General features: G+C 34.3%; 1 protein-coding gene across 1 annotated transcript in view; it reads right to left on the reverse strand.

Annotated features, from left to right (window-relative positions):
• Positions 1–259: 259 nt before the first annotated feature.
• LOC150105726 (cadherin-related tumor suppressor-like) overlaps positions 260–25,716 on the reverse strand; it is a 75,266-nt gene continuing 49,809 nt past the window's right edge. Inside the window, exon 2 of the mRNA XM_090394541.1 lies at positions 260–313. Coding sequence (XP_090250667.1) covers positions 260–313 — 54 coding nt within the window. The remainder of the gene's footprint in view (positions 314–25,716) is intronic.

A 25,716-nucleotide genomic window follows, 5' to 3' on the forward strand; every position in this document is an offset into this window, starting at 1 on the left:
CCAGACTTTGAAGAGGTCGATCGTCACAAATATTGATATCATCTGAAATGCAAATTCTGTTTGGAAAACATTCCTACTTTTTGAGACCGTGCAATTTTTAGATATTCAGATATTTCATTGTTTTTCTGTAATAAATCTGTTTTCTGTTTTTCCTCTTATCTGGAAATCTTAAATATATGAGAGATAAATTTTCTAGGCTTTCTACTACTTTTGAAACAGAACATTTAATCTAGAACATTGTATTTGAGTCAAACTTTAATCAACTATTAGATAATATGAAAGCAACTGTCATATATAAAATATTAAAAGATCCCTAAAAGTAAGTTGAAAATAATTTAAAGCAAAAATAAAATCATGGGAGCGTCATAAATAACAGGGTGATAATGACATCTCGATAGAGTGAATATACGTACACAGAATTCACGGGGCTAAAGTTTACATCTCATTAATCTGTAGTTTAACAAAGATGAATATTGTTGCTAAATTTGTTTGAATTATTGGGCATCTCCGTAGTGCTGCGGAACGAATGACCGCGTCTTTGATTGGAAATGGCTAGATTCGAATCTCATTTAGGGCGTGAGAAATTATAAGAGCTTTTCAACCGGTTGGCCAATTAGCTGGGGTTTACTCCCGAATGCAGTTAACAAACATAATTCGATCGCGTCATGACCTGAGCTGTCTCGTCTTAAATTTAAACAACAATTTGCACATGATAAACTCAATATCTTATTAATTTAAATTATTTAATTGATAAACTATTAATTAAGTAACGTATTAGTTTAAATTAATTAACTATTGATTATTTGACTTATTAATTTAAATTTAATTTTGAATTTTAATGCAACCCCTGGAGAGAGCGAGAAGTTCTAAGAGTTATATACTCGTTATATAATCGAAATAAAATCTACAGATAAATTATTCTGTAAATTATTAATTATAAATGTACAAGGTAATTAATTCTGCCGTATCCTTGTCTTAATCCAGAGTTGAGAAAGGAGGAGGAGTCAAGGAAAATTGAAAAATAAAATCGGATACCAAGGTTCCAACAAGATGTTGAAATCTTAAAACGTCATAATAAATTCGTCATAATAAATACTTATTATGATGACCGTATAAATATTATAAATAGATAACAGCGATCTGGCCAAATAATGTTCAGTATTAGTTCGAACTGTAAGTTAATTCCGATATTTATATGCATTTATTGCATTTTCTGTTCATTAGTTTCATTTATCACTGTTATTTTTTTAATTTTCATAAAATTATTACATTTTGCTTTGAAGTATGGCCAGTTTCTAAATTTATAAATGGCTGAAATAGTGCTGCACAGGGACTACATGATATAAAATGCCATATAAAAAATATCATTCATATCATTCGAGTAATTACCTATTTCTTCAAAAAATACTAAACATTCTACCTGAAAATTAGTGATAGGTGATTCAACTGAACCCTTCAATTTTGTATAGCTACAGCATGTAAGCACACATCGCTTGCATGTGTCTTACATGCGTACTCACTGCTTTGTCATCCAAAGCATGTCAGCACTTATGAGTTCCTTTGCATAACTATTTCATTTTTCTGCTGCATGGTTCGTTTCGAAGTAACTTATTTTCATTAGTTTTCATAATTTTGTATAGGTTGGATTTTTTTTCAAAGATTCTGAATTCGCAGTTCAGATGTCCATTTTGAACGGAATAATCGTGTAACGACTATAGTTCATTTTGTAGTATAGTTATTTCTGTATTGGAGATGTAAATGCTTTCCTTAACTATAACGTAAATGTAAAGTCCTTAATACCATCTTTTTGACCGAGTACACAGCATCTTCGGTCTCCAACCAACATGTTGTGGCTGTGGATTTGAATCTCACATATAGCAAATAACTGTGAATGGCTTTAGATAGTTGATAATTTTCATCGTTAGGCGTGAGATGATTATCACTATCTTTTATTGGAGGTCTGAAACTGCTTGAAATATACCTTGGTTTCCAGAGCAGAGCTTTCGGATTATCTAACCCATAGCCATAATGCACTATGGGGAACACCATAATGTTGATTTTAACCGAATAAAATCACCGACTTCAAAAGACAATCATCTCCTGTGAAGACAGTTTTTTTTTATCTTTATTTATTTGTTTGTTCGTTTGTGAATTAGGGTATTTCATTTCGATATACCTTATTGCATATGTATATGAATAGATAGTTATTAAAGAGCTTTCACTTAAGAGGGATATGCTAATCGAATTCAAGAGGAATTCGTCTTAATGAACTTATGATTTTCCCATCAAGTTATCAAAAATAAAAATATTTTTTCTTCCATAGAATTGCACGGGCAAATAAAATGAGACAAAGAAGTGAGCTGCGCTTGAAACGATGTTTCTTAAGTAAATTAATTCTCTAATTCATCTTTACGATATACAATTCACTTACTCATTTTCAAGAATAGATAATTCTTTCGGATATGGGAGGTAGTAGACCTGATCTTATCAAATGTATACGTAGACGATGGGGTTCTTTCTCCTCAAAAACTTTGATTTTTATTTCCGTGAATCAAAGAAACCAGCTCGAGGATATTACCCTCATGGTCTTCGTTGTTTTGATGTATTCCTAAACAAACTCGACCGCTGTATGAAGTCTTTTATGACAGAACTTATTTGAGTGGACGGATGAGACATGCAAATACCGTTTTCAAAAAATATAAGACAGGAAATGTAATCCCTATCTGAAACATGTTGTTTTAAACATAAAAGTTCTGGTCTTATTGCCTTTTTTATTACAGTTACTGAAAACTTTAAATACTGTTATATACGATTATTATACTTTAAATGCTTTAATTCTATGATATGCAGACAACCTAGATTATCTAACTCTCAGTTAACTAAGTAAATAGTATCCGAGGTAAAACCTCACGAAACGTAAGAGTAAATATAACGAAGCAACTGAGGACAGTTGTTATTATGTCTGTGTTAATTGCGTGTGTTTTAATGGCCAGATTCGCTGTTTTGGGAAGGAAAAACTTTTCCACCGAAGTATGAGACCCGTTATCTCACCTTCAAATGAAAAGCCCCAATAATGGCTCTTTGTTTCTTAGAATTCAAACCCAGGTCTTTCTAACCAAAGGGCATCAACTAAACGACTAAGCTTCGGAGTTAATTTCTCAGATATAGTTAATGTCTTCTGAGAAATCACCTCCGTATATATGTCCTGTTTGTTTATAAAATATTCATGAAATTTCTATTTCTACTCATTACATTTATCAGCAAGTTCGAGTGTTAAGGCTCTTTTAATTATCAGCATTCGTGATTTACCCGCTTTACTGTCTGTCTTGTGTTATTCGGATAAGAAAAGAGATGACAAGAGAGATTTTGCAGTTATACAATAATATAAATACTTTATAAAACCTATTGTGAAGTAGCTCTTAATGAAATTCTTCTGCTGTTTCATCTTCGTAGCGTTTTATATAATATTAAACAATACAAATTTGTAAAGGAAGTAGTTTGGGCAGCATAATTATTATGAATATTTACAATTGCAATGAACTAGAGTGAAAATCACTATAGTTCGTCACAATTGTAAATATTTTGAAAAGTTGTGCTTCTTAACTAGCCTAGAAAATTCACCAATTTTTCTATTTACACCACTCCAATGAGCTGAATTTTTTCGCCAATAAAACCTAGGTAAATATTTCTATTTTCTTATTGGAAATTATCCTCTCCCGATACGAAAAGGGGAAAAAAAATGCAAGATTTATTAATCTTCATCTTCCAGTGAATTTCTTTGGTTTTATTTACTTTTTTTTTTTGTAGCACTTTTTAGTATCTATTTCTCCCTTCCATCTGATTCAGACGGGTTGGGTCTACTCCTAATGAGGAGTCACGGCGAAATAATGCAGTCGGCACGCCAGTTCTATGCTGCATCCGTAATGGAGGTATTTACGACTGTAGTCCGTGTGTGTGTTCACGAGACCGGTTTGCCTGCATGCGGGATGAAAAACCCTAGACTGGGGAGAAAAACCCTACTGCCCGCGCCCAAGACCGGCTAACTTGACTATGGCTGAGGAAGATCCTTGAACTGCTCACGTCTCCGACGGGAATCGAACCTAGGACACTCCTTCCCCAGGCATATGGTTGCGAAGATCACAGCCACTAGGCTCACCGCGCGGACCTTCTCAGTATACGAAACTGTATTAACAGTTTTGTTTTATGTTTTGAAATAAAATTGTAAACATATGTAGGTAGCTATCTCCGTAAAATCTTAGGGAGCATTTCTCTTACCCATAGTGGCTTGAGTTATCGCAGCTTCTAATGGTCACTACCTAATCCATGTTTGGCCATTTTGTCCTAAATCTCGGATTACCTGATGTCGGATACGAAAAGTTTTCTCTGATTTTTCGTTAAATTTTAATAATATTCGCGGCCTCACAGAATTGACGGTTTCTCAAACTACAGATCTGTAGTTAATTACAGATTTTAAAATATTGCTGAGAAATTTAGTTATAACGATCTCAGAAGGATAATATATGCTAGACTTGCCACAGAAGGCAAGTTTCTTTTGTAGGAAACTATAATCTGCAAAATTTCATGGATTTTGCAGCTGTATTTAATGAAAAGAGGGAAGTTAAAAAAATGTTAAATCTTGAAAGTGCCGAATTATCCACTAAGTAGACGGTTCTTTTAATTTTTTTTTTCAATTTTAAAATTTTGCTAATTAAAAAGTTCACTTTACTTATGGAATTATATGCCTGGAAGGCTTTTAATTACAACTATAAACAAACTGTAATTTGTTTCCATTTCTGTATGATTAAGGTATATGTCTCGATTTTTATACCTCAGAAGAATTATAATTATTATAATTAGAGTTTCCGTAGCTCAGTCGGTTTTGACGATGCCCTTTGGTTGGAAAATGGTTCGAATCCGTCTAAGATGCAAAAATCCTTTAATAGGCTTTTCAGCTGAAGGCAAGTTAGTCTCATGTGGAGTGGTAGGGTTTTCTCTCTTGGAAAATCGTATTTTTTATCCAACAAAACAAGCAACCCAAACAGGAACACACACAGTTTACAGACAGACATAGCGATAGGATTAACAGCCATATCATAAGCGCCTTTCTAAGATGCCAAGTTACTTCGCCGTGAGCGGCCATTGAACTTAACACGAAACGAAAATCGGATGTAATAATTATATTCTAAATATTGTATTTTCCAGTGTATTGTACCTCTGATAGAATCATGAGCTATCAATAAGACATTTCAAAATATGCATAAATATGTGCTGTTGTGTGAAAAAAATGTGCTGTTGAAATGTTAAATTGCTGTTCAGTTTCTATAATTTATTAGATCTGAAGTAGACCCAGTAAGAAAATAAATTGGAAATATAATTTAGTGATGCTTCTCTTAAAAAGGAATATGCACAGTGCCATTTTGGAGGCAGTGGAATCTTAATATCTTAAAGAAAATTATTAAAAAGGAATATGCTTGGTGTATTTAGTTAAGGTCCATGTGACTTATATTTATACTCGATTTTCAAAGGAAATCCTTCGCATGAATCCGCAGTCAGCCGCTGCAGGGCACTGCTATTAACCTCACTTTAACACTGTGGTTCATTGATCATAAAGTATAAACTGCTATATTAACTCAAATGTTTGTAAACGATATAACTAGAAACTACTACCTACTTGTTAAAGATAAGCCACGAATCAACACAATTGGATAATAATCACAGATAGTTTATCACTGATATTTGAACAAAAAGCTAATTCCGGTGACTAAGCATAAAGAAAATATAATTATTTTTTATGTGATGGGTCATCCTCAGTTAGCGAATTAATAATAATACTTAAAATATTCAGATTAGAGAGGGCGCACACACACACACACACACACACACACACACACACACACACACCGTTACTTTCGAATCATATGTATTAGATATGCATCTTCAGTAGCTAGCCAACATTACACCTGTAATCCGAATTAGAGGTCTTGATATTTTCCCTTTCACGAATAGTTGCTGTGAGCGCAGCCATTCCAAATATATGTAGAGAGAGAGAGAGAGAGAGAGAGATTTTGGGAATATGGATCCAGTCTATCAAATGAATCTCTATTCAGTATCATTTTACTAGGAAACAAATAGAATAACTGTTGCTCTTCGGCCCAGAAGGCCAAACTTAGCAGCATCTCCGTTGGAAAGTTCGAATCAAGTCCCATCTCAAATGAAGTAGTATGCATGAGAGGAGACGAAGCGAACAGAAATAGAAATAAATGGAACAGAAGTGATTGTTACATACAGACTTTGTTTTGTTCTTTTTTAAATGACCTTTGGATTCAGATGCTTTTATTGTCATATTGCCAGAAATAGTACCTTATGCGACCAGTACCTTATATGTTTCGAGATTCTACATATCTGAAGTGCCATAGAAAATGGGAAAATAAAAGTTTTTTTCATCTTCCTTTGATTCTTTAAGATTCATTTAATCTGAAAATGATGTTTTTGATATAGTTTATTTTAAAATTTATTTATTTATTTAACAATTAAGGGCTTATTCTCATTTACTCACCACCGTACTATCCCTAGACCAATTTCGCCTGCACATTTTCTACGGAGGAGAACCAGCTCTCAATGATCGCACACTTAAGTAAGTGATTAAAAGGTGGTTAAGATGGCTGGTGTTCATGCGATTACAGTTTCATGACGTATTTCGTGATCACGTTGGCCGGGCAACAGGTCACCCGATTATTACATGGTGGTCTCCTTGTCCTCATTACTGACCTTCAGTTTTCGCGGAATCGCCAATTAACGACCCGTTTTCTAAACACTCCTTCCGATGCTGGGGTCATCACCGAATTTACTCCACTACCCTCTGAACCAGAAAAAAAATTTAAAAATTGATTTTTTTTATTATATATATGTGTGTGTGTGTATTTTTTACTCCGCTGTTGATGGATGACAGGTAAGTTTGCAGCTGTCAACCATCAGAAAAGTCTTTAAATGCAAGATTTTAGGAGACAGAAATATGAGTAATAAGTTGAGAGGAAGGATGGGTGGGTAATTTAATTATTATTCGCCCAACTCTGGTTAGTTTTTATAGTAATTTAGACAAAGTTAACACCTGCAATTTATTGTAATACGGTAAGACCTCTATGAATGATTGTATCATCTGAGGTGATAATAGCCTCCTAAGCTTCACTTTGTTTCGGAATTGTTTCGTGATATTTATTTATTATCTGGATTATTTGTTTTCATTTGTGATATGTTGGATCTTGTGGCCACTCGCCAAGCAAGAGTGTTGAATTTTATGGCTTGTATATCAGGATGGACGAGCCACCATGACAACTTTCTTGTACTAGCTAAGTGTCCGGTTTTTAACTTGATGCTCTCTCTCTATACATGATAATTAAATGCTGCCGGCTAATTTATTTATTTATTTATTTTTATTTTTTAGCAGATTGTATTTAATTATTCTTAGAGAATCCACATTTAATTGTTTGCTGAGAAACTGTATTTTTGCAAAAAAAAAAATAGTGAAAAGTATTAAACATCATAAGAAAAGTATTAAACATCGTCGCCCTCTGAATACATTTTCTGAAAGTTTAAGTGGCTTTCATATTCAAGTAGCTTTATTGATGGAAAGTGAAAAAGTGAAAGTATATCACTATAAACTAAAATATGAAATATATATATTATTAGTGATTTTTATCATATTATAGTTGCATATTACAGTATACAGTACATTTTTTAAAAAAAATTGGATACTATTTTGTATTGATATCAAATGTGCATTGCGAGAATTTCTAATTGCATTACATCAATGTCTCTGTCACGCTTCCTATGGTAATGTTAATATTTAAACTGTTTTAAGGTCTATCTTTCTTCTCTCTCTCTCTCTCTCAAACACACACACACACACACACACACACACACACACACACACACACACACACACACACACACACACACACACACACACACACACACACACACACACACACACACACACCTTTTAATTCAAAAGAATTGAATTTTAACAGCAGACCTGTATGTTTACAATTTCTGTTTCTTCCCATTCATTCTGATCGTGTGCCCACTAGTTGAAAGTGTGCAATATACATACTTGCAGCATAAAATGAGTTCGAATGCAGAACGTTTGGAAGAAGTGGCGAGCATCTTACTACTAAGTTACATTCTTCATTCTTACTACTGAGCAACATGTGCTGTTAACTACTAGGCAACGGATCAGTAGGCGCAAGCAGGACTTATTGTTACCATAGTGAAGCACAACGTCTCATCTTAGACGGTCAAACCAACAAATAAAACTTTTATCATTGCTCGTCTGAGAGAGCTTTAACTTCTATTTTAAACAAACTTCTAGTGAATTTAGTTTACTCATAGAAATGATATACTTCAGAAATAATGATACTGTATATGCATTCCATGATATGTATAATCACTTGTGTTTTTTATTGGATTTTTTATTGGATTTATTTTCAGTATAAAAAAAAGGGTGGGGATTCTAGACCTCTCTAAATTAAGCAAAGTTCTATATACCACTTTCACTTGCGACAACTGGACTCAAATGAAACTTAACATTAACGAAACCTAAAGAAATAAACTTGATTCATTTCAAGTTCAAAAATAAATTCAACTTAAAATAAATCAGATGTTTATTTCTATAAAGAAAACAGAGCAGTAGAAACTGTCAAATATTAATGAAAGAAAACCAGAAAGAGTGGGTATAAAAGCTTAAGTTACAGGATGAATTATGACTTAATTCTTTGATGCATTTATTTATCTCAGCCACAGTTAATATATATGTTAATTGACAGCGTTCACCAAACATAATAAAATACCTTCCCTCTCTGGGAACAAAAAATCACGCTTAGTGTTTCTAAAACGAAAACAAAACAAATCAAAGGAACGCGTAGTATAGACTGTGGCGGGAACAAAACACACCCCAAAACGTGTCAAACTTCCATTTAAGGGACGACATTCAGTACCCATTTACCTGTTTCCTCTATCAACCTGAAACTTGTAGCTTTGTTTTTGTAGAGCCTATCTCAACTCGCCCTCCCCCCCTTTTCCCCTATTCTTTCCCATCATTCTACCTCACAACTCCCTCCGGATTCCATTCAGTCAGTAGCCTTCATTTTCTCTGTGTGCACAGAGCTGAAGCACCGCAGGTAAGCTTGCCGTTTAAGAAGCTGACCCCGGGAGGGACAGAAGTGATAGAGTAGGGCTCCTCGGTTCTGGTAGGCATTACAGTAATAGGGGAATGCTATGTCAATCATAGCCTCTCCCCCTCCTTCTCTCTCTCTCTCTCTCTCTGTGTGTGTGTGTGTGTGTGTGTGTGTGTGTGTGTGTGTGTGTGTGTGTGTGTGTGTGTGTGTGGTAGTAGTAGTAGGAATGCCCTCTCCTAATGAGTAAGTGCCTGAGAAAACTAATGAGGGAGGCAGAATCACAGCTGTTAAATAAAAGTAAAACCACCTACAAAATTTCAGCTAAACTGTTAGGTATCTTCTATGCACCATTACATCAAGACTGAAAACATTAAATAGAACTAATATCGGCTCTTGATGAGCTAAGTAATTTTATTTTTATTTTCATTCCCCATTATGCATAGTCAGTTTGATAAATATATGCGGAAAAAACTTATTTATTTCTATTGATGACAAAAATAACAACATCAAATTCAAGTCACATTGCATCCAGAAAAGCGAAATATTGAATGCTCATTTGAGTCTCTTGAAAGTTTGATGAATTTGTATGACTGATCAATAAGAAGTCGTACGATATAATGGCATCTAGGGCTTCAGTCAACCACTTCTTTCAAAGTAATAAAACACAGACATCTGTTCGAGTTAATAATGCATTGAAATTATTACCGAAGAAATTCTATATGTTTATGGAGTTTTTTTATTATTTAATGCGCATCACATCCACAGAGACAGTAAACTTATAGTTATTCGTATCTTACTTGAGATAAGGGTTAGTTTATCCGGAAGTTCGTTCTAGAAACCAAACACAGTACTTTTTCTAACTACATCAGACTTGTAGTAATTAGAGTTATGGTCTCTCGCACCGAACGATAAAACTTATCATCCACTATCTAACTCGAATTGTATAAACAAATTCCAACATAATTTATACAGAATTTTCGGAAGAGCTCTTTAAACTGGAAGTAGTATTAGGTGTTATTATTTGATTACAGCAGATATAGTTATTGAATCTTAGAACTCTCTGTAGGTAGAAGTTTTTACAAATACGGACACAATAAGGTTGGTGTGTTATATCTGTTAATTTCCTGCGTTCTTCAGCCGGATTTGCATGTTTTGTGGGAAAAACTCGAGTTTGCAGGAGGTAAAACGGTTTCATAGGGGTGACTGTTCTACCTCCCTGTGAAACCGGCTAACTCACCTTCATATCACAATGTAGCATACTATATTAATATATGAAGGGACAACAATTTTTGTTCGAGTTCGTTCGTTTTTTGAAACGGTAACTCGAAACAAAAATTGTTGTCGCTTCATAAGTTACTATCGCATGATATTTAGCATATCATATATATGTTAAGAACTGTCAGACAATGAAGAAATCACAGAATATTATCCAGGTGAGAATGCTGAAATGAGATTATTGAGGTGGATAAGTGGTATGACAAGAAAAGAAAGATCCTGAATTAACATGTTAGCGGAAGTCTAGGAGTTTTAACCCATCAAATAATAGAAACTGGTAGAATGAGATGATGTGGACATGTAAAGACGATCGATTGTCTGTAAAGTAGTAGATATGGAGATAGCAAGAAAAATATTGTGGTAAATAAAGGGACAAATGGACGCAATAATTGAAGACATGCAGCCATGCGGAATTATGGAGGTCCTTGCAAAAGAGGAAAAGCTGAGGAGTTAAAAATGGATAAACGCATAGAAAAAGCTTATATATTTTCAGAATTAGTAGTTTTATTATTGTTATCATCCATATTAATGAATGGACGATATTTATGTGTAAAGAAAGATCATTAATAAGCACACACACACACACACACACACACACACACACACACACACACACACACACACACACACACACACACACACACACACGCGCGCGCGCGCGCGCGCGCGCGCGACAGTAAAATACTGTACATATAGCATTTAACTCCCTTAATTTTATTATCATTTGTGGATATTTCGATAATTTACATGCATTTAGAATGCTTGAAATGGAGAAAAGGCTTCGGCTTCCATCAGTATTTGTGTTTAAGTCTCTGAAAGATTTGCCCTCATACACAAAATATATTTCAAACATTCTGATCATAAAATGAGATATTATTAAACATAATGCCAGGCAAACAGATTAGGTGGACTTAATTTGTGGTTTTGTGGAACATCGGTAGAGAAAGTCGAGCATAGCATCATGTGCAGAGTGAAAATCGTTTTTTTTTTGTTGTTGTTGTTGTTGTCCTGGATTTTCAAAGTTATAAACTATATTCCAATCAATCTACTTTGGCTTTGAAGATCTATAAACTGTAACATATTCTGAAGCTATCTTATAAATATTTATAATCCTCGTTTATAGAAATTGACATTATTGTTATTTTAAATACTATAGAATTCTAATATACTTTATAGTATTTAAATTGAACTAACTGAAAATAAATGAGTGAAATTGGAACAAAACACTTGACACAATTTATATTCACCTTTCTGAATATTCGGAAATTAGAAGAGAATATTTAGCTTTCTGTCTTATATTATTTTCTAATATAGGTAAAATGTGCACGACCATGCTGTTTAATCAGATAAAGGACCTAAAACATATTTCCTTCGGAATCAGTTTATTATGTAATTCAGTAATTTACAAGATTGAAAAAGGTATATCTTATAAAGAGAATGGCAAAATAAATCCTGGAATTCGTTTTGTTTTTCTGCTTAGTACAGACATCATTTGATGACGGTTGCTGCAGAAATATTCATCGCTATATTTCGATGCATCTTTTCTGATTTGCAAATACACTGGTGTCCAAAACCTAAGGAGGAACACTGTTTCTGAAGATTACAATCCAAATCCAGATGAATCAGCTTGTGGTAACGATTTCCAGTAGAAAGCGGGTACACATATCCCGCGTAAAAGGGTCATGTGGTAGCACTTAACAGGATAAAAGGCAAAAGGCTGCGCTAAGCGAACTGTGTTTGAAGAAAGCTCTTTTCGTGAAGGAATAAAGTTGCAATATTGGATTTCTGTAGTGTCTCAAAGACATCTAGATGATTAAACGTTTCGGGGAAGAATTATTGGAAAGCTTGAAGAAGAATGCAGAATTACTGATATTGCGAGAGAGTTTGGAATCTCACATAGCATTGTATCCAGGCTCTGGGCAGCGTTTCAAACCAATGGAATGTGTTCCAGACGTTTACTAAGAAGTTCACCCTCGTTCTACCACGGAGCATGAAGACAGATTTTTGGTTATAATAGCAAAACGTAATCGATGCACCACAGTAGATCAGCTTGCAAATCGGTTCCATTCAAGTACAGGTACGCGAATAGGCAAGATTCTACGTCCCTTTATCCACAGCTCATCGTACAGCACGTTTTCAGCGATGTTGTATCCTTAAAATTCGGACAAGACACCAAAAAAGCTAATGTACTCTTTACAGATGAGAGTTGTTTTAGTCTTTCCTCCGATGATAGATGACACTTGACTTGGCGTGAATGCGGTACTGCTTACCATCGGGAGAATGTTTTTGAAAGGGATAGATACAGCGATGCTGTAGTCATGGTGTGGGGTGGCATTATGTTTAATGGACGAACAGTGATACAAGTGCTGGAAAAAGGGACTATGACTAGTGATCGATATTGCAACAAAGTTCTTCAACATCACATTCGATTGTTTCGTGGTGCTGTAGGCCAATAATTCATTTTTATGGATGACGATGCCACACCACATCGTACACTAGCAGTGAAGATACTTCTGGAGACTTCAGGATGGGCATATTCCATATGAATGTCTCTCTGTATATTATTAAATATAATACCAGGCAAACAGATTAGGTGTATAATTTTCTGTAAACACTGTATATTAATTACTTAACTACTTCCTTGGGACATTTGTAACTTTTGCCAAAAAACGTATTGCAGTTTAATTTATATGAAATTTAGAACATATTTTTGTGTAATATAATTTATTAGTATGCTGGCAGTAAATTTATTTTCCACATTTCACTGTAATAATGAAAATGTCTTCCTATATAGGTAAAAATGTAGTTCGTCCTTTGCACTTCAGGCCTCCTTATGGAGGCCTGAAGCGCAATATTCTCACATATAATTAAAATATTAATTTAGAGTTTATTATTCATTTATAATATTTTCGAATTGTTCTTTTTAAATTATTTTAATATTAAAATATAATTAATTAGTATATTTAATTAATTATATATTTAACTCATAGAGCTCAGTTGCCTGTGCTCTGTGAGTAAATGGAACAACCTCTGCAAATTACATAAGGTTTGCATGTCGTTATGAATCATGCTCGGCATCAGATGACCTGCATTTTGCCAAAAATCAAACACGTTCAACTTATATTTGATGCATCATTTATGTTATTAATGTTCAATATTCATTAAACATAAGGAGAAACGAATTTCCTTTATATTTATGCTTTCTTTTTAAAATATGTTTGTTTCGCTTATTTTTTCTTTCTAAAATTATTTCCCCTCTCAAAATCATAATCTCTAACCAGATTTTTTTTTTGTTGGGGAAATTGTTTTATTTTGTTTTTCTATCGAATGTTCTGAAGAATCGTTTAAACACATACCATTTTATTAAAATTAAGTACGGTACGTTAAGCATATTAATTGACCGAACGCAAATTCATTCGACCTACTGCATTTAAAATTCCAATATCAGTTTAACAATAAAAGTGAAAATGCCAGTGTTTATGAAACGTTCAACTATCCAAAATATAATGGAGAGTGTGGTAGCCGCTATGAGAAGTCCTCAGCATGTTCTTCTGTACATCTAGTGTCCCTCTTAGTGCAAAAATGTAACCAGTCCAACTTCCAGTGCGAGAGTTCTGCTGTCTCTGTATTTCTTAAGCAAACAAATTTCGAATGCTCTGTAGGGGAAATGTGAAGTCCAGTGACGGCGCGTGGTCTTCTGTGTGTTTGTGTTGAGTGCACATGGGACGAGAAAGAGAGGGGAGGTTATTCAAGACCGCCCAGAAAGATAGAAAGGAATGTAAAAAGCTCGTACGAAGACAGAGGAAACGGTCTCCTGCGAGCGTACATAGAAGACAGGAGAATTTATGTCCGTTCACCGAATAAAGCCTACGAGACCACTTTCTCGCCTAGCTTTTGTTAGTAGTTGAAAAGTAAACTTTAACCGCACATGCAAATAAGAAATGCGTTGGTGTGAAAACAAAGTGATGGCGACTACAAAAACAAACTTTATTTATTTCAAATAAATGTGGCAAATCATAATTTTACACAGACGAGCTTTTTCCCCCCTTTCTTCTGTTAGGTTTTATTACTGAAGTATGAATGACACACTTCCAAGTAAAAATATAGAAACCCTAACCCTTAAAAATTCAATTGAATGATATAAATAGACAATTAGATAATCTATATGCTTTTTTTCTGTTTGTAGTAATACTAGCTAATGTTATTGTTCTTGTCGCCAGCAGCGGAAGTACTAGTGGTTTAAATATTATTTTACAGTGGGGCACAGTTGCAAAGCAGCGGGCCTCGTGAAGTGCTCGACTGTTATATGCTCTTCGCAAGAAAAGGCGTTAATTAGATTTAGTATTACATTTTTTTTTTCTTTCATATTCGGTATTCCAGTATGCGTTGTATTTTGAAGGATGAAACAAAACAATATAAGTTTATGTATATAAAGTTTTACATTGTTTTAAAGAAATCACGGTCTCAATTTTCTTTCAATAAAATGATAATGTTCGAGACTGAAGTACTTGTGAGAATAGCTGTTCTCAAATCAATCTGATCGCATAAAAGAGGCTGTTGTTTAATAAAACAAGAAATAAGTTAAAAATAAAGAATCTTTCGTGTAGTATTATCTAGTAAACAGACAAGTACGGATATTATAGACGAAATAAATTAATCAGTCTCGCCTAACATTAATTATTCGTGTTCTGAATACAAGTTTAAATTTGCATCCACATGAAATATTAATATTTAGCTGGTTCACATTTTTTTTTTCAAAGTCTCGAAGTTCCTAATGTAGTTCATATAATTCCCAATATTCGACTCTGGTCCTGTGGTTTGAAATATTTATATCATAGCAACAATGCCTTAAGTATTTCAAAGGGGGATGTTAACAGAAGTGACTGATACGCACTACGAAAGACAGAAAACAGATTTTATGGACATAAAATTCTCTTCCGCCGAGCTCTTGCTCAATTTGTCCGATTTATATCTGTCATAAATGTCACAGTAATAAAACCCGGAGATTCTTAAACGATACAAAATCTTGAATGATTAATTTATTTGTATAGGATAATGGCAAGGCAATAAATTATTATACGGCTTTAGTAAAGTATGCTTCGAAAAGAATCGCATTCTTTATAACTGTGCAGAACACCTTTCGATAACATAACCACTTTCGAACTATACAGATTTTTGAGATATGCACATCCCCCCACGAACACCGAGCAATACGAACAGTTTGTATCGCTTGGTGTTCACTGGATATTCATGAAAGAATATCTCCTCAATAACCATGAAGCTCTTTGCTGCACGAACATACTCATGGTCATTTAATAATAATATAAATGTGATAATAATACCAGTATTGGTAGCTCTGTGTCGTTCACGAATATCTTTCTATTTTATATTTATTGTTTTATATTTTTTGTAGGAAATCCGTTATCAAACTTTATAGTAGATAGATAATTTTTCTGGGTGAAGGCCTCTCCTATTGCGGAAGGGTTGGATCAACTTCTCCCATGGTGACCTATTCCATATTGGGAATATATATATATATTTGTATGAATGAATATATGAAGGTACAAAGACAGTCACAAACATCCATGCTAGGTAGCAGCCTTTTGGCTGGAGAGCAAATACGCTAACCACTCGGCCATCCAGGCCAGCCGACTGAGACATATATATATATAAATATATATATATATATATATGAATAAAATACAAAAAAAAATGATAACTAATCTATTTTGGCCTACTATAATTAATAAGAGAGTAGCAACTTAGAAAATAGTAGCCGAGAACATTTCGGGATTCTTCACCTAAAATTGAGGTTTCCTGCAAAAAAAAGCTTATATAACTAGGAAGTTACGTTTCCTGACTGTTTCGTACTTCATCCCCCCCCCATGTTTGCTTATTCCCCTCTCTTAGTTTCCTTCTGTTAAAATAATTCTACAGCTTTTGATGCCTACATGTCCCAACACACGACACTAATGTGCTATAGGCTCTACAGCCTTTAATATCTTCCGCAGCTCGGTCACGAGGAGATAACGGCTGAGGAACTCCTACGAAAGTTCTTCACGTCATCGAAGCAGGAATGTCGATGACGCAAGAAACATTAATAGGGCTGTTCAACCAAAGTGAGTTAGACAGTCACATATGGAGGCAGTTTTTCATTCTACGAAAATACATGCTAACCAACCAGAGAACACACGTAGTGTACAAACATAGCAGATTCTTGAAGGATGAACGCAGACTGTCGCCGTGTGGTATCCTCCTGACTGATGCCAAAAGGACTCAATCAGGGACAGCCATAACAACAACCTTTCGTATGTGGGATTAATATAAAAACAAAACACATAAATTACCTATTTGCCAGCCTAGTTGGCCAAATGGATAGTATCTCGATCTCCAACCAACAGACTGTGAGTTGGAATCTGCTGTATTAAGGAATATTAAGGATGTTTCTAAAAATCAATAGGTGGTAGAGGACAGATTTTTGTCGTCTTGTGTGAGAACATCTGCTTAATAGAGACCTAAAGGGGGGGGGGGGGCTTAAGAAAGTACTACGTTTGGTCTCTCTAGTGCCGTCTCTCGGATTACCTAATTATCACATCCACGGCATTAAATATTAAACGTGGTATAGATTTCTAACTTTTGTGGGGGGGGGGATATAAAAAGTTGTTCTAGAATGCAGAAAGAGTTAATCCCTTCCCTTCAGAATGTTCCTTCCTCTTCATGTTATGTTTATTTCATTTACTTTAGATGTCAGGGAGATATTCCATTACTTGATTACAGAAGTATTATCATATTCGTTTAAATACGAATGTGACGTAATACGAGACTTAAATTTGGATATGTTATAAAAAATAATATATATCCAAGATTACGTTTATAGTTCGTTAGACAACCACCATCCTTTTTCTCCATTTGCAACACATAGATGTATAAGGAACACCAAGCTTTTTATTTTATTTTATTTTGTTTTTTCTGCAAGGCTTACAAGAATATCAACGATGAATGACAAAAAAAGTATAATATATTTGTTGATAAGAAAGTGAAGCATTTAGGCATTTATGAGACCTGGTGCGAACAGTTTTGATTCATCCCTTCTTAATGTGTGTGTGTGTGTGTGTGTGTGTGTGTGTGTGCTCTCGCGTGTGTATGCGCACTATCATTCGTAATTCCAAATTATCTGTATAATCGCAACTCTTTAGTGCAGCATTATATTTATATATATATATATATTTTTTTTTTCTGCAGTTCACAGATATAAGCATATGAAGATATATGAAGATATATGCTTATATCTTCATATATTCCTGAAGTATTATATCCACTAGCTAGTAGTGGGACTACTTGCTGGCGTCATAAAAAGAATTAAGTAACATACTGTACAGAAGTACGATTCAAGGAAATCGCAAACCGGAGAGTTATAAACAGATATGAAAAATGTGGGATCCAGTTTTCGGCTTTGTAGAAGGCCATTTTAATAATTAATTTTGACTTTAAAACATTAACTATAGGTACTATAACTTTTTATTACAAAAATACATTTTTGTAATAACACTCTCTCACACAAACGCGCGCGCGTTTGTGTGTGCGAGAGAGAGAGAGAGCCTTGGACGAAAGCATACGTTAACGTTCAAATCAGACCAAAGCAACCAAAAGAGAAAGCTATATAGAGAAAGAGAGAGAAAGCGAAATCTTGATCGATTTTTTCATAACTTTAGTATATAAATTAATAAACAGTTTACATGGAACACATTTCACTTTCGAAAACAACTCGATTTATTAATGAATAAAAATGAAAAACATTAGTAATATTTATGTCATTAAGCTCATGAGGCTTGTTCTCATATGTATCTTAATAATCGCACATGGCTTCATCACTAGCCGCTGTTCAGTTTCATTTTATTGTTTTTGTGTTGCTCAGCATTTTATGCTTATTCGTTGATTTCAACAAAATGGGAGGGGGAAAGGAATTCGATGTGTAACTCCCCCCCTCTCCTGAGTGAAGCAAATGAATCGAATAAAGAAAACTGGAAAGTCGTGAAAGCGACAAACTATCTAAAACTAATTTGTACGTTTAGTACTATAATAAAACTATAATTTTGTTTAATAAATATTCTCAAGATTATATATATTTTTAATTTTCAAAATATATTTACGTATCTTCTCTTCCTCCCTGCCAGTTTAATAAAAAACAAAAAATTGCTAATCGCTCTAAAAAATCTTGTTAGTTAGAATAAAAGGCGGAATTCGAACTTACGAATGCCTTACACATAAAATGAAGTTCTGATCTTTATATTCTTTGAACAATGTAAAATTCTCTCGTAGAACCGCTTCGTAACAAAAATAAATCCTGTGAATTTAAACGAGAGTTTTTTATTACGCAATAAGCAATTTTTGTTGTGCTTAGGTGACGCAGTGTGCCAGAAGAGAGCGAAGTCGTGGGTGTAAGGTTGATTTGCAGAGATTGTGTACACATTGTTTGTGTCTGTTAAGAGATCGAAGATCACGGTATGATTTGTGAAAGAGTCAGGAGAAAAGATAATTCGAGGAATGTAATAAGAGAGAGATACCAGTCTCGCCAGTTTTCTGTCCAAAGATGTCTGTGAACTACTTGTTGGCTTTCTACGGGTGTACAGTGCATTTAATGCGTTAAAGGCGAGGTAGGAGCACGAAATACCAGACTTGAATGCCAGTGTCACACGATAGTGCATTTATCTTCTACCACTGCTGGTTCGGCCTTATGCTGTCAGGAGGCTAGTCCGCCCAACGGCCCTAGGGGGCACACCGATCGCATGACTAGACTGCTATTTTTTGGCTTGATGGCTAGGCGTCGGGTTGGAAACCTAGCTCGTCCCCTTGCTCGACGATTTTCAATAGCCACTACCATAGCCCGCGGCCAGATACGCCGGCGAGGCCCTGTTGGATTTCCATACGAGATTTTGGGTTTACCTCCCCTGGTCGTCATCAAGCTCGGAATAGTCAAAGCCTGCAGAGCTCCGCTCCTCTGACGGAACTAGACTTTAAGGGTGGAGTGGGGAAATGTTTGAGAAGGCTGGGAAGGGGGATGGAACAGAAGGGGGATATTGAGAAGGACTCATTGCAGCGCAAAAGTCATAGAAGAGAAAGATTCGATATGAACTAAAACATTGCCGTACCCGCAGTTTGTCTGATTTCAGCGATAAATGAGTTTCAGAACTGTTACCCAAGGATTTGCTGCTTCTTAAAGTTTATTTTACACACGAATTTCTTCTGCCTAATTAATGCAAAATACCTTTCAACCTATACCTAGTATACCATAAAAGATATGCTAATGAAGTAGGTAAAGTTTAAAGTAAATTAATCAAAAGTAAGCGTTATTTGAATGATTTGGATTAGTCTTAATATTTTATATTGGGCATCACAGGCGTTCCTTTTGTCTGAATTGATTATTTTCAGTTGTTCCACGGAATGTACTAAGAATCCTCTCTTAATAAAAGTGAAATAGTGTCCCAATACAAAGAAAGACTATTTAATATTCTGGAATAAGTTACTGTAAAGCTTCAGCTTTGTACCACTTGGAATTCAAAGATGAAATTTATTTCCGAATTGGAAACTGAACAATGTAAAATATGATTCCTATCAAATAATTTAGCGTAGTAAGCTAGATATTTTTTTTTTTGAGAGATAAAAATTAAGAATATATATATATACGATTGGTCGTTCATGTAGTATCACAACTCTGAATACTGAGAACCAAGAAACCATTGCGACTACTGGTGATGTGATCTACTCCAACATGTAATTAACACGACTTATTTTATTGGTCAGTTCAAAATCATAGCAATATGATTTTGAACTGACCGGAGTCCCAGTTGGAATCCAAGCTCTCAGGTAAGGTGTGATGTTGAGAATTTCACTTGCCAACGTTCCATTCGAATGTTCTCCATTGACATAAAACTAGAAGCTAGTTTTATGTCAATGGAGTGTCACACATTTTTGAAATAACTTTCGATAGCAATTGATAGGAAGCAGTTCTAGTTTCCGTAAATCTCAATTTATTTTATTTTTTAATCTTTATTTGTTTATTTATCTATTTTTGGTGCGGAACTTTCATAATGCTTTTTCTTTCAAGATGCTATCTTGTTTCGATTCCATAACGCAGTGAGAGCACGTCACATTTGCTCCTTGTTGGAAAGACCCTGGTTTTCTATTTCCGTTTGCAACTCGAGGAACCTTTAAAAAGGGTATCCAACTGAAATCGAACTAGCCTGCTTTATACGGAGGTGGCTGGGCTTTTCTTCCTGAAATTTTGGTTTATCCCCTCAAAACAGACAAAACCGATCAGAGAACAGGCACAATTAACAAATATAAATAATGGCCATTATAGCCTTGGACTTTGGCCGTATTCCAATCACTGCTTCACTTACGTCTCATATTATATACTTAAGAGATTGAGTAGTGTGTGCTATGTGTATGATCTTTTTAACATAAACATTATTTAGTGTTTAATCTTTGCTTTCAGTTCCCACTTTAATAAAGTACTGAAATTTTAAAAGCAATACGAACACTTTTTAACCATTTCACTCAAAGAAAAAGAGGTCATCCTTCAAATTAAAAAATAACAATAATATATATAAATAAATAAAACATATTTATTCTAAAACTTTTTTGTTACTATTATTTAATTAATTAGTTTGCTGATATTGCGATCAGTTCAATTTAAAAAATAAAAAAAACGAATGTTCAAAATGAAAAAAAAAAAAAAGAAACAAAGAAAGACCTCTCTAAGAAACTTTTTTCTATTTTTTTCAAATAATTTTAACCGTTGAAAGTAACCCAATTAATTTTACAGTTTCAGCGAATTATACTCACATTTTCATTTTAGTGTTAAATATTTGTGACATGCTTGTTTGAGAACTAAGTTACTTATGGCAGCACATAGAAGGTATAAATCTAATGCCATCAGAGAGTGTCAAAACTACATCAAAATGATTTATCCCTCTTGTATATTGGTAAATTTCATTACTCTATCGGATTTTTAATTACAGCTGGATAACATATAGAGAAAATAGTAAAACAATTATTTTTTAAAAAATTTTTCTTTAGTGGAATGGAATCCCATAGATCTCCATTCATGCCGACAGGATGGCAACGAATACCATCTCCACATTCCAGTTTACAAAAGGTTGTGGGTTCAAAACAGACCATGGCATATATTTATGTGTTCCTAAAGATATTGGTGGTAGATAATTTTCATCATTTTATACGGAGGATTGGGCTTGGAAAAAATATAGCGTTTGGTGTTTAAAGTAGATTTCTCCGATTAAGGCATGGAAACCAAACAATCTCAGCCACGAAAGGTTTTAGTCGTAAACCTATAGCATAGTAAGAACCTGGCTCGGCTAAGGGTTTGCAACTTTTCGCGGATGGAATTACCATTAAATAAGTGATAGTCTATGTTTGGATGGACCATTAAATAGAAAAATACAAATTAAATATCAGGTGAACTTTAAAATGTTAATTTCTTTCTTTTTATTTGAATACTACCCACGAACTGCTGTGCGTCTATAGCACAGTTGTATTAGAATTGTGGGCGGGATAATCTGAAACCCTGCTGTGGAAACCATGGAACTGTTTCAACCCACTCCCGGCCTCCAATAAGCAGGGTGATGATCTCACACGGAACAATAAAATTATCCATGTTCATAACGAGATTCGCACATACAGTCTATCGATCAGAGAGCGGATATACTAACACTCGGCGGATTAGGCTTGCATTTAGCATCTGTCTACCTATATTTAGCAATATCGGTGGCTATTATGATAATTTTTTATTAGTTTAATTAACCAGATAAAAATTACTGAACTGGCACAGATGATTAAAAATATACAAATGAAAGTAAAGCATAAAAGTATAGGTAAGAGGGATAAAGTTTGAAGTTTATCTTTAAGTTTATCTAAATTTCTCTCTCAGAAATTGGAAAGCTACTATAGTCTATGAATCTTCGATCCATAACAACATCTAATACTTTGTACGAAATACCATTTTTTTTTTCATGTCCTCTCTCTCTCTCTCTCTCTCTGGTGAATAATCTGTCGAAGAACCCCTCCCAGTATAGTGATGACTAGTATAAATCTGCCTTTGGGGAGTCTTCTAGCATCACCTCCCTATTTCGTAACATGTCTACCTTAATTATTGCTCAGGGGGTAATACTAAGGGCTCATTAAACAAAGAGAATCGGTTGAGAACTGATTTGAAATGTATCGAATTTCATTTCTCTTGTAGTGTTCAGTATCAGATTAAAATAGCGATTCATATGTGACTCAGTTTCTATCAATACAATTTAAAAACAATAAAATCTTAATGTTCAGAAAGCCGCTGTTATCACTCTTCGCATCGCCTTATTTCTCTTTTGAATGCTCAACTCTTGTTGATTGGCTTTTGGAGATCGTGGCCCTAAGTCACGATATTTTGCCAGTAGTTCATTTATTCTAGCATGTACAATTCGGTAAAGGTTTCACCAGGAAAACGAGTACGTCATATTAGTAAATGGCCGTACAACTCTGTTGTACCATCTCGTACTCTAAGACAATGCTACTTTTTACTTCCTAAACTATAAAAAATTATTACGCAATGCAGGGTTTATACTATTAAATAGGGCAATCCAGCAGATGTATAACTTGTTCTTGTTGTTGTGTTTCATTGGCTTAAGTGCGAGCATAAAACAAAGAAAAGGGGATCGAAAAATAGTGAAATCCACATGAATACTTATCATGAAGCGACCTTACTTTTCACTTGAGTATTTACTTACTTTTTACTTTTCACACACACACACACACATATACATATATATATATATATATATATATATATATATATATATATATATATCATTAAATTTTAGAGTTTTTAGAAATCATTAATAAACAAGTCACTAGCAGTTAAAGTCTATTGAATAAACGCATTCTGGAGTTGTATGTAGTTGTGAAAAGGGCGTATAACAAGTATGAAAACCGAAGTTTAAAATTAGTAGAGCCGATTTTATGGTTAAAGATTGTACGAACTTGTTGAATACCTACGATGGCCTATTATAACTACGGAGAGTAAAGATAGTATAATAGTCGTCGTACAATATGCAACTAAAATGTAACCCGAAAGAGTATGACACACACATAAAGATAGTTTGTACCTAACCACAAAGCTGTTTGCCTTATTAGCCCAGAGCAATTGTAAACGCTCCTGTAGAAGAAATAACAAGTAACGAGTAGGTAAAAGGTGTTCACGCTGCATGTGGGTGTTCACAACTCCTATGCTGCTACCATTTCAAGTCCAAATGTGTTCCAACTTGTATTTACTGGTAGCCACTTAACGCTTTGCAAGTAATTGTAGAAAAGGTAGCGATAAGACTGGTAATAGACCTAATTTGCTTCCCTCCACTTTTCCCACTCGTATCGTTTTCGGTAATTATAGGGAGTGACACGAGAGAGTCCATTAGCGCCAAAAATACCATTATGATCATAGAACACAAAGTGAGTTATGGACCTGACAGTTGAATTGTGATGACAATACGTTTATTGTGTATTGTCAGAAAAAATATAAATGAAATTTTGTCTTCATCCGAAGATTTCTATTGCTAGGATACAGCATTTTGTTTAAAAATATACATTTATCTGCGATGTCAATATTTTATCCATTAAAGTTCTACTAGTTGTCAGTAATTTTATAAATGACTTAGTTAACAGGAATTTGAACGGTTACCTAATGTAAACACATATTCGCATTTTTTAAGTGGTAAATAAAAATGAAAGAAAAAACCAGATTTAGTTCTACGTTTTCAAAATAATTTTAAACCTAACCTTATTTTACTGTGGTCTTAAAAGGTATTTCCAGAAAGCAGTACTGTGCCTCGTTAATGATTTTTATGTCCACGTTTCATTAATAATAACAACAACAGAAGAGCATCTGCTCAAGTTCTTATAACATATCTCAGGTTTGGAATATGACTACTTAAGTATGAGTGAAAGCCATATAAAATTCAAAATGGAATTAAAAAACTTATGTTGCTTATATCTGAATATTTGATATTTTAAATAAAAAAATGATTGCCTTCATCCACATTGCTTAAATATGGTAGAACGAACTTTTACTGTATTATAGAACATAATTCAGAATGCTTGCAAGAAAGATTTATGTGAGCATTCTTGAGAAACGGTTAAAAAATCACTAAGAGCAGACGTAATGATAAAACTATATTCAGGAATTTTTTAAAGACAAATAAATGAAAATTTATTGAGGGGAAAAACGAGGACATCCTTCTTGGCTTAGTAGGTAGCGACGATGCTTTTTGGCTGAAAACACTTGGGTTTGGATTCGAATCTTTATAATGTCTTTTCATCTGAAGGTCAGCTACCGCTTTCATGTGTAAGTTTTTCTTATGTAGGTTTTTCATTCCACAAAACAAACGAGAGTGAAAATACACGCATTTGACTCGCATGGTATAAAATGCAGATAGGAATTAACTACTCTATCACAGCATATAAAGTCAAGTTACTTGACCACGACTGGGCCTAATACTTTAAGGGTAAGGCCGAAAAGCAAAAAAAAACGATCTTTAGACGCTTGTATCCCTATAAAAGGGAAATGATAAGCGATGCTTAAAATGGTAAAATTCGATAGTTTTAGTGAAGCCGTATACAGAGCAATTATGTGACTTATGCTCATACTTTAATTGTGATTGATAATTAAGTTTCATGATTGTACATGGAGATAACGTACTAAGTGTATTAAATCCAGTGCAAGACAGTTAGTTGTATGCTACTTCTGGTTTGTTCATAATCTGTGTGGATTAATTAAGGAATACTATATTAAATCTGAATAAAATTAAGAGGATATTAAAATAAATTTTTAACTACGCACATAGCGTGACTTCTTAAAGAAAGTTGGTTTCTACAAAATGTCCAATATTCCTTAAGCAAAATCGATATATAATACATTTAAGATCCTGTAGTCTTTGTGAACATGTCCAGCTTTTACTTTAGATGCAGAAGTGTAAAGCAAAATAAAGCGGTAGCGGTATTACTGCTTCGATTATTTTACTTGGCATTATTTACGTTAATAATCCCATACACTGAATGTGCAATACATACAGTACATTAATAGCGAGGGTGAGCAAAATGGTAAGATTATCCGAAAGCCCTGTTTTTGGAATCAAACATGGAGATTTTTGTCTCCTTCAAATCGCGTATTTGCATTCAAAGTAACACCCGAATATATTAATGAAAGATTGTAAAATCT

The sequence above is a fragment of the Typopeltis vanoorti genome, chromosome 6 (genome assembly GCF_054136105.1).
Source record: "Typopeltis vanoorti isolate ZY-2024b chromosome 6, IOZ_Tvanoo_1.0, whole genome shotgun sequence".
NCBI lineage: Eukaryota > Metazoa > Arthropoda > Arachnida > Uropygi > Thelyphonidae > Typopeltis > Typopeltis vanoorti.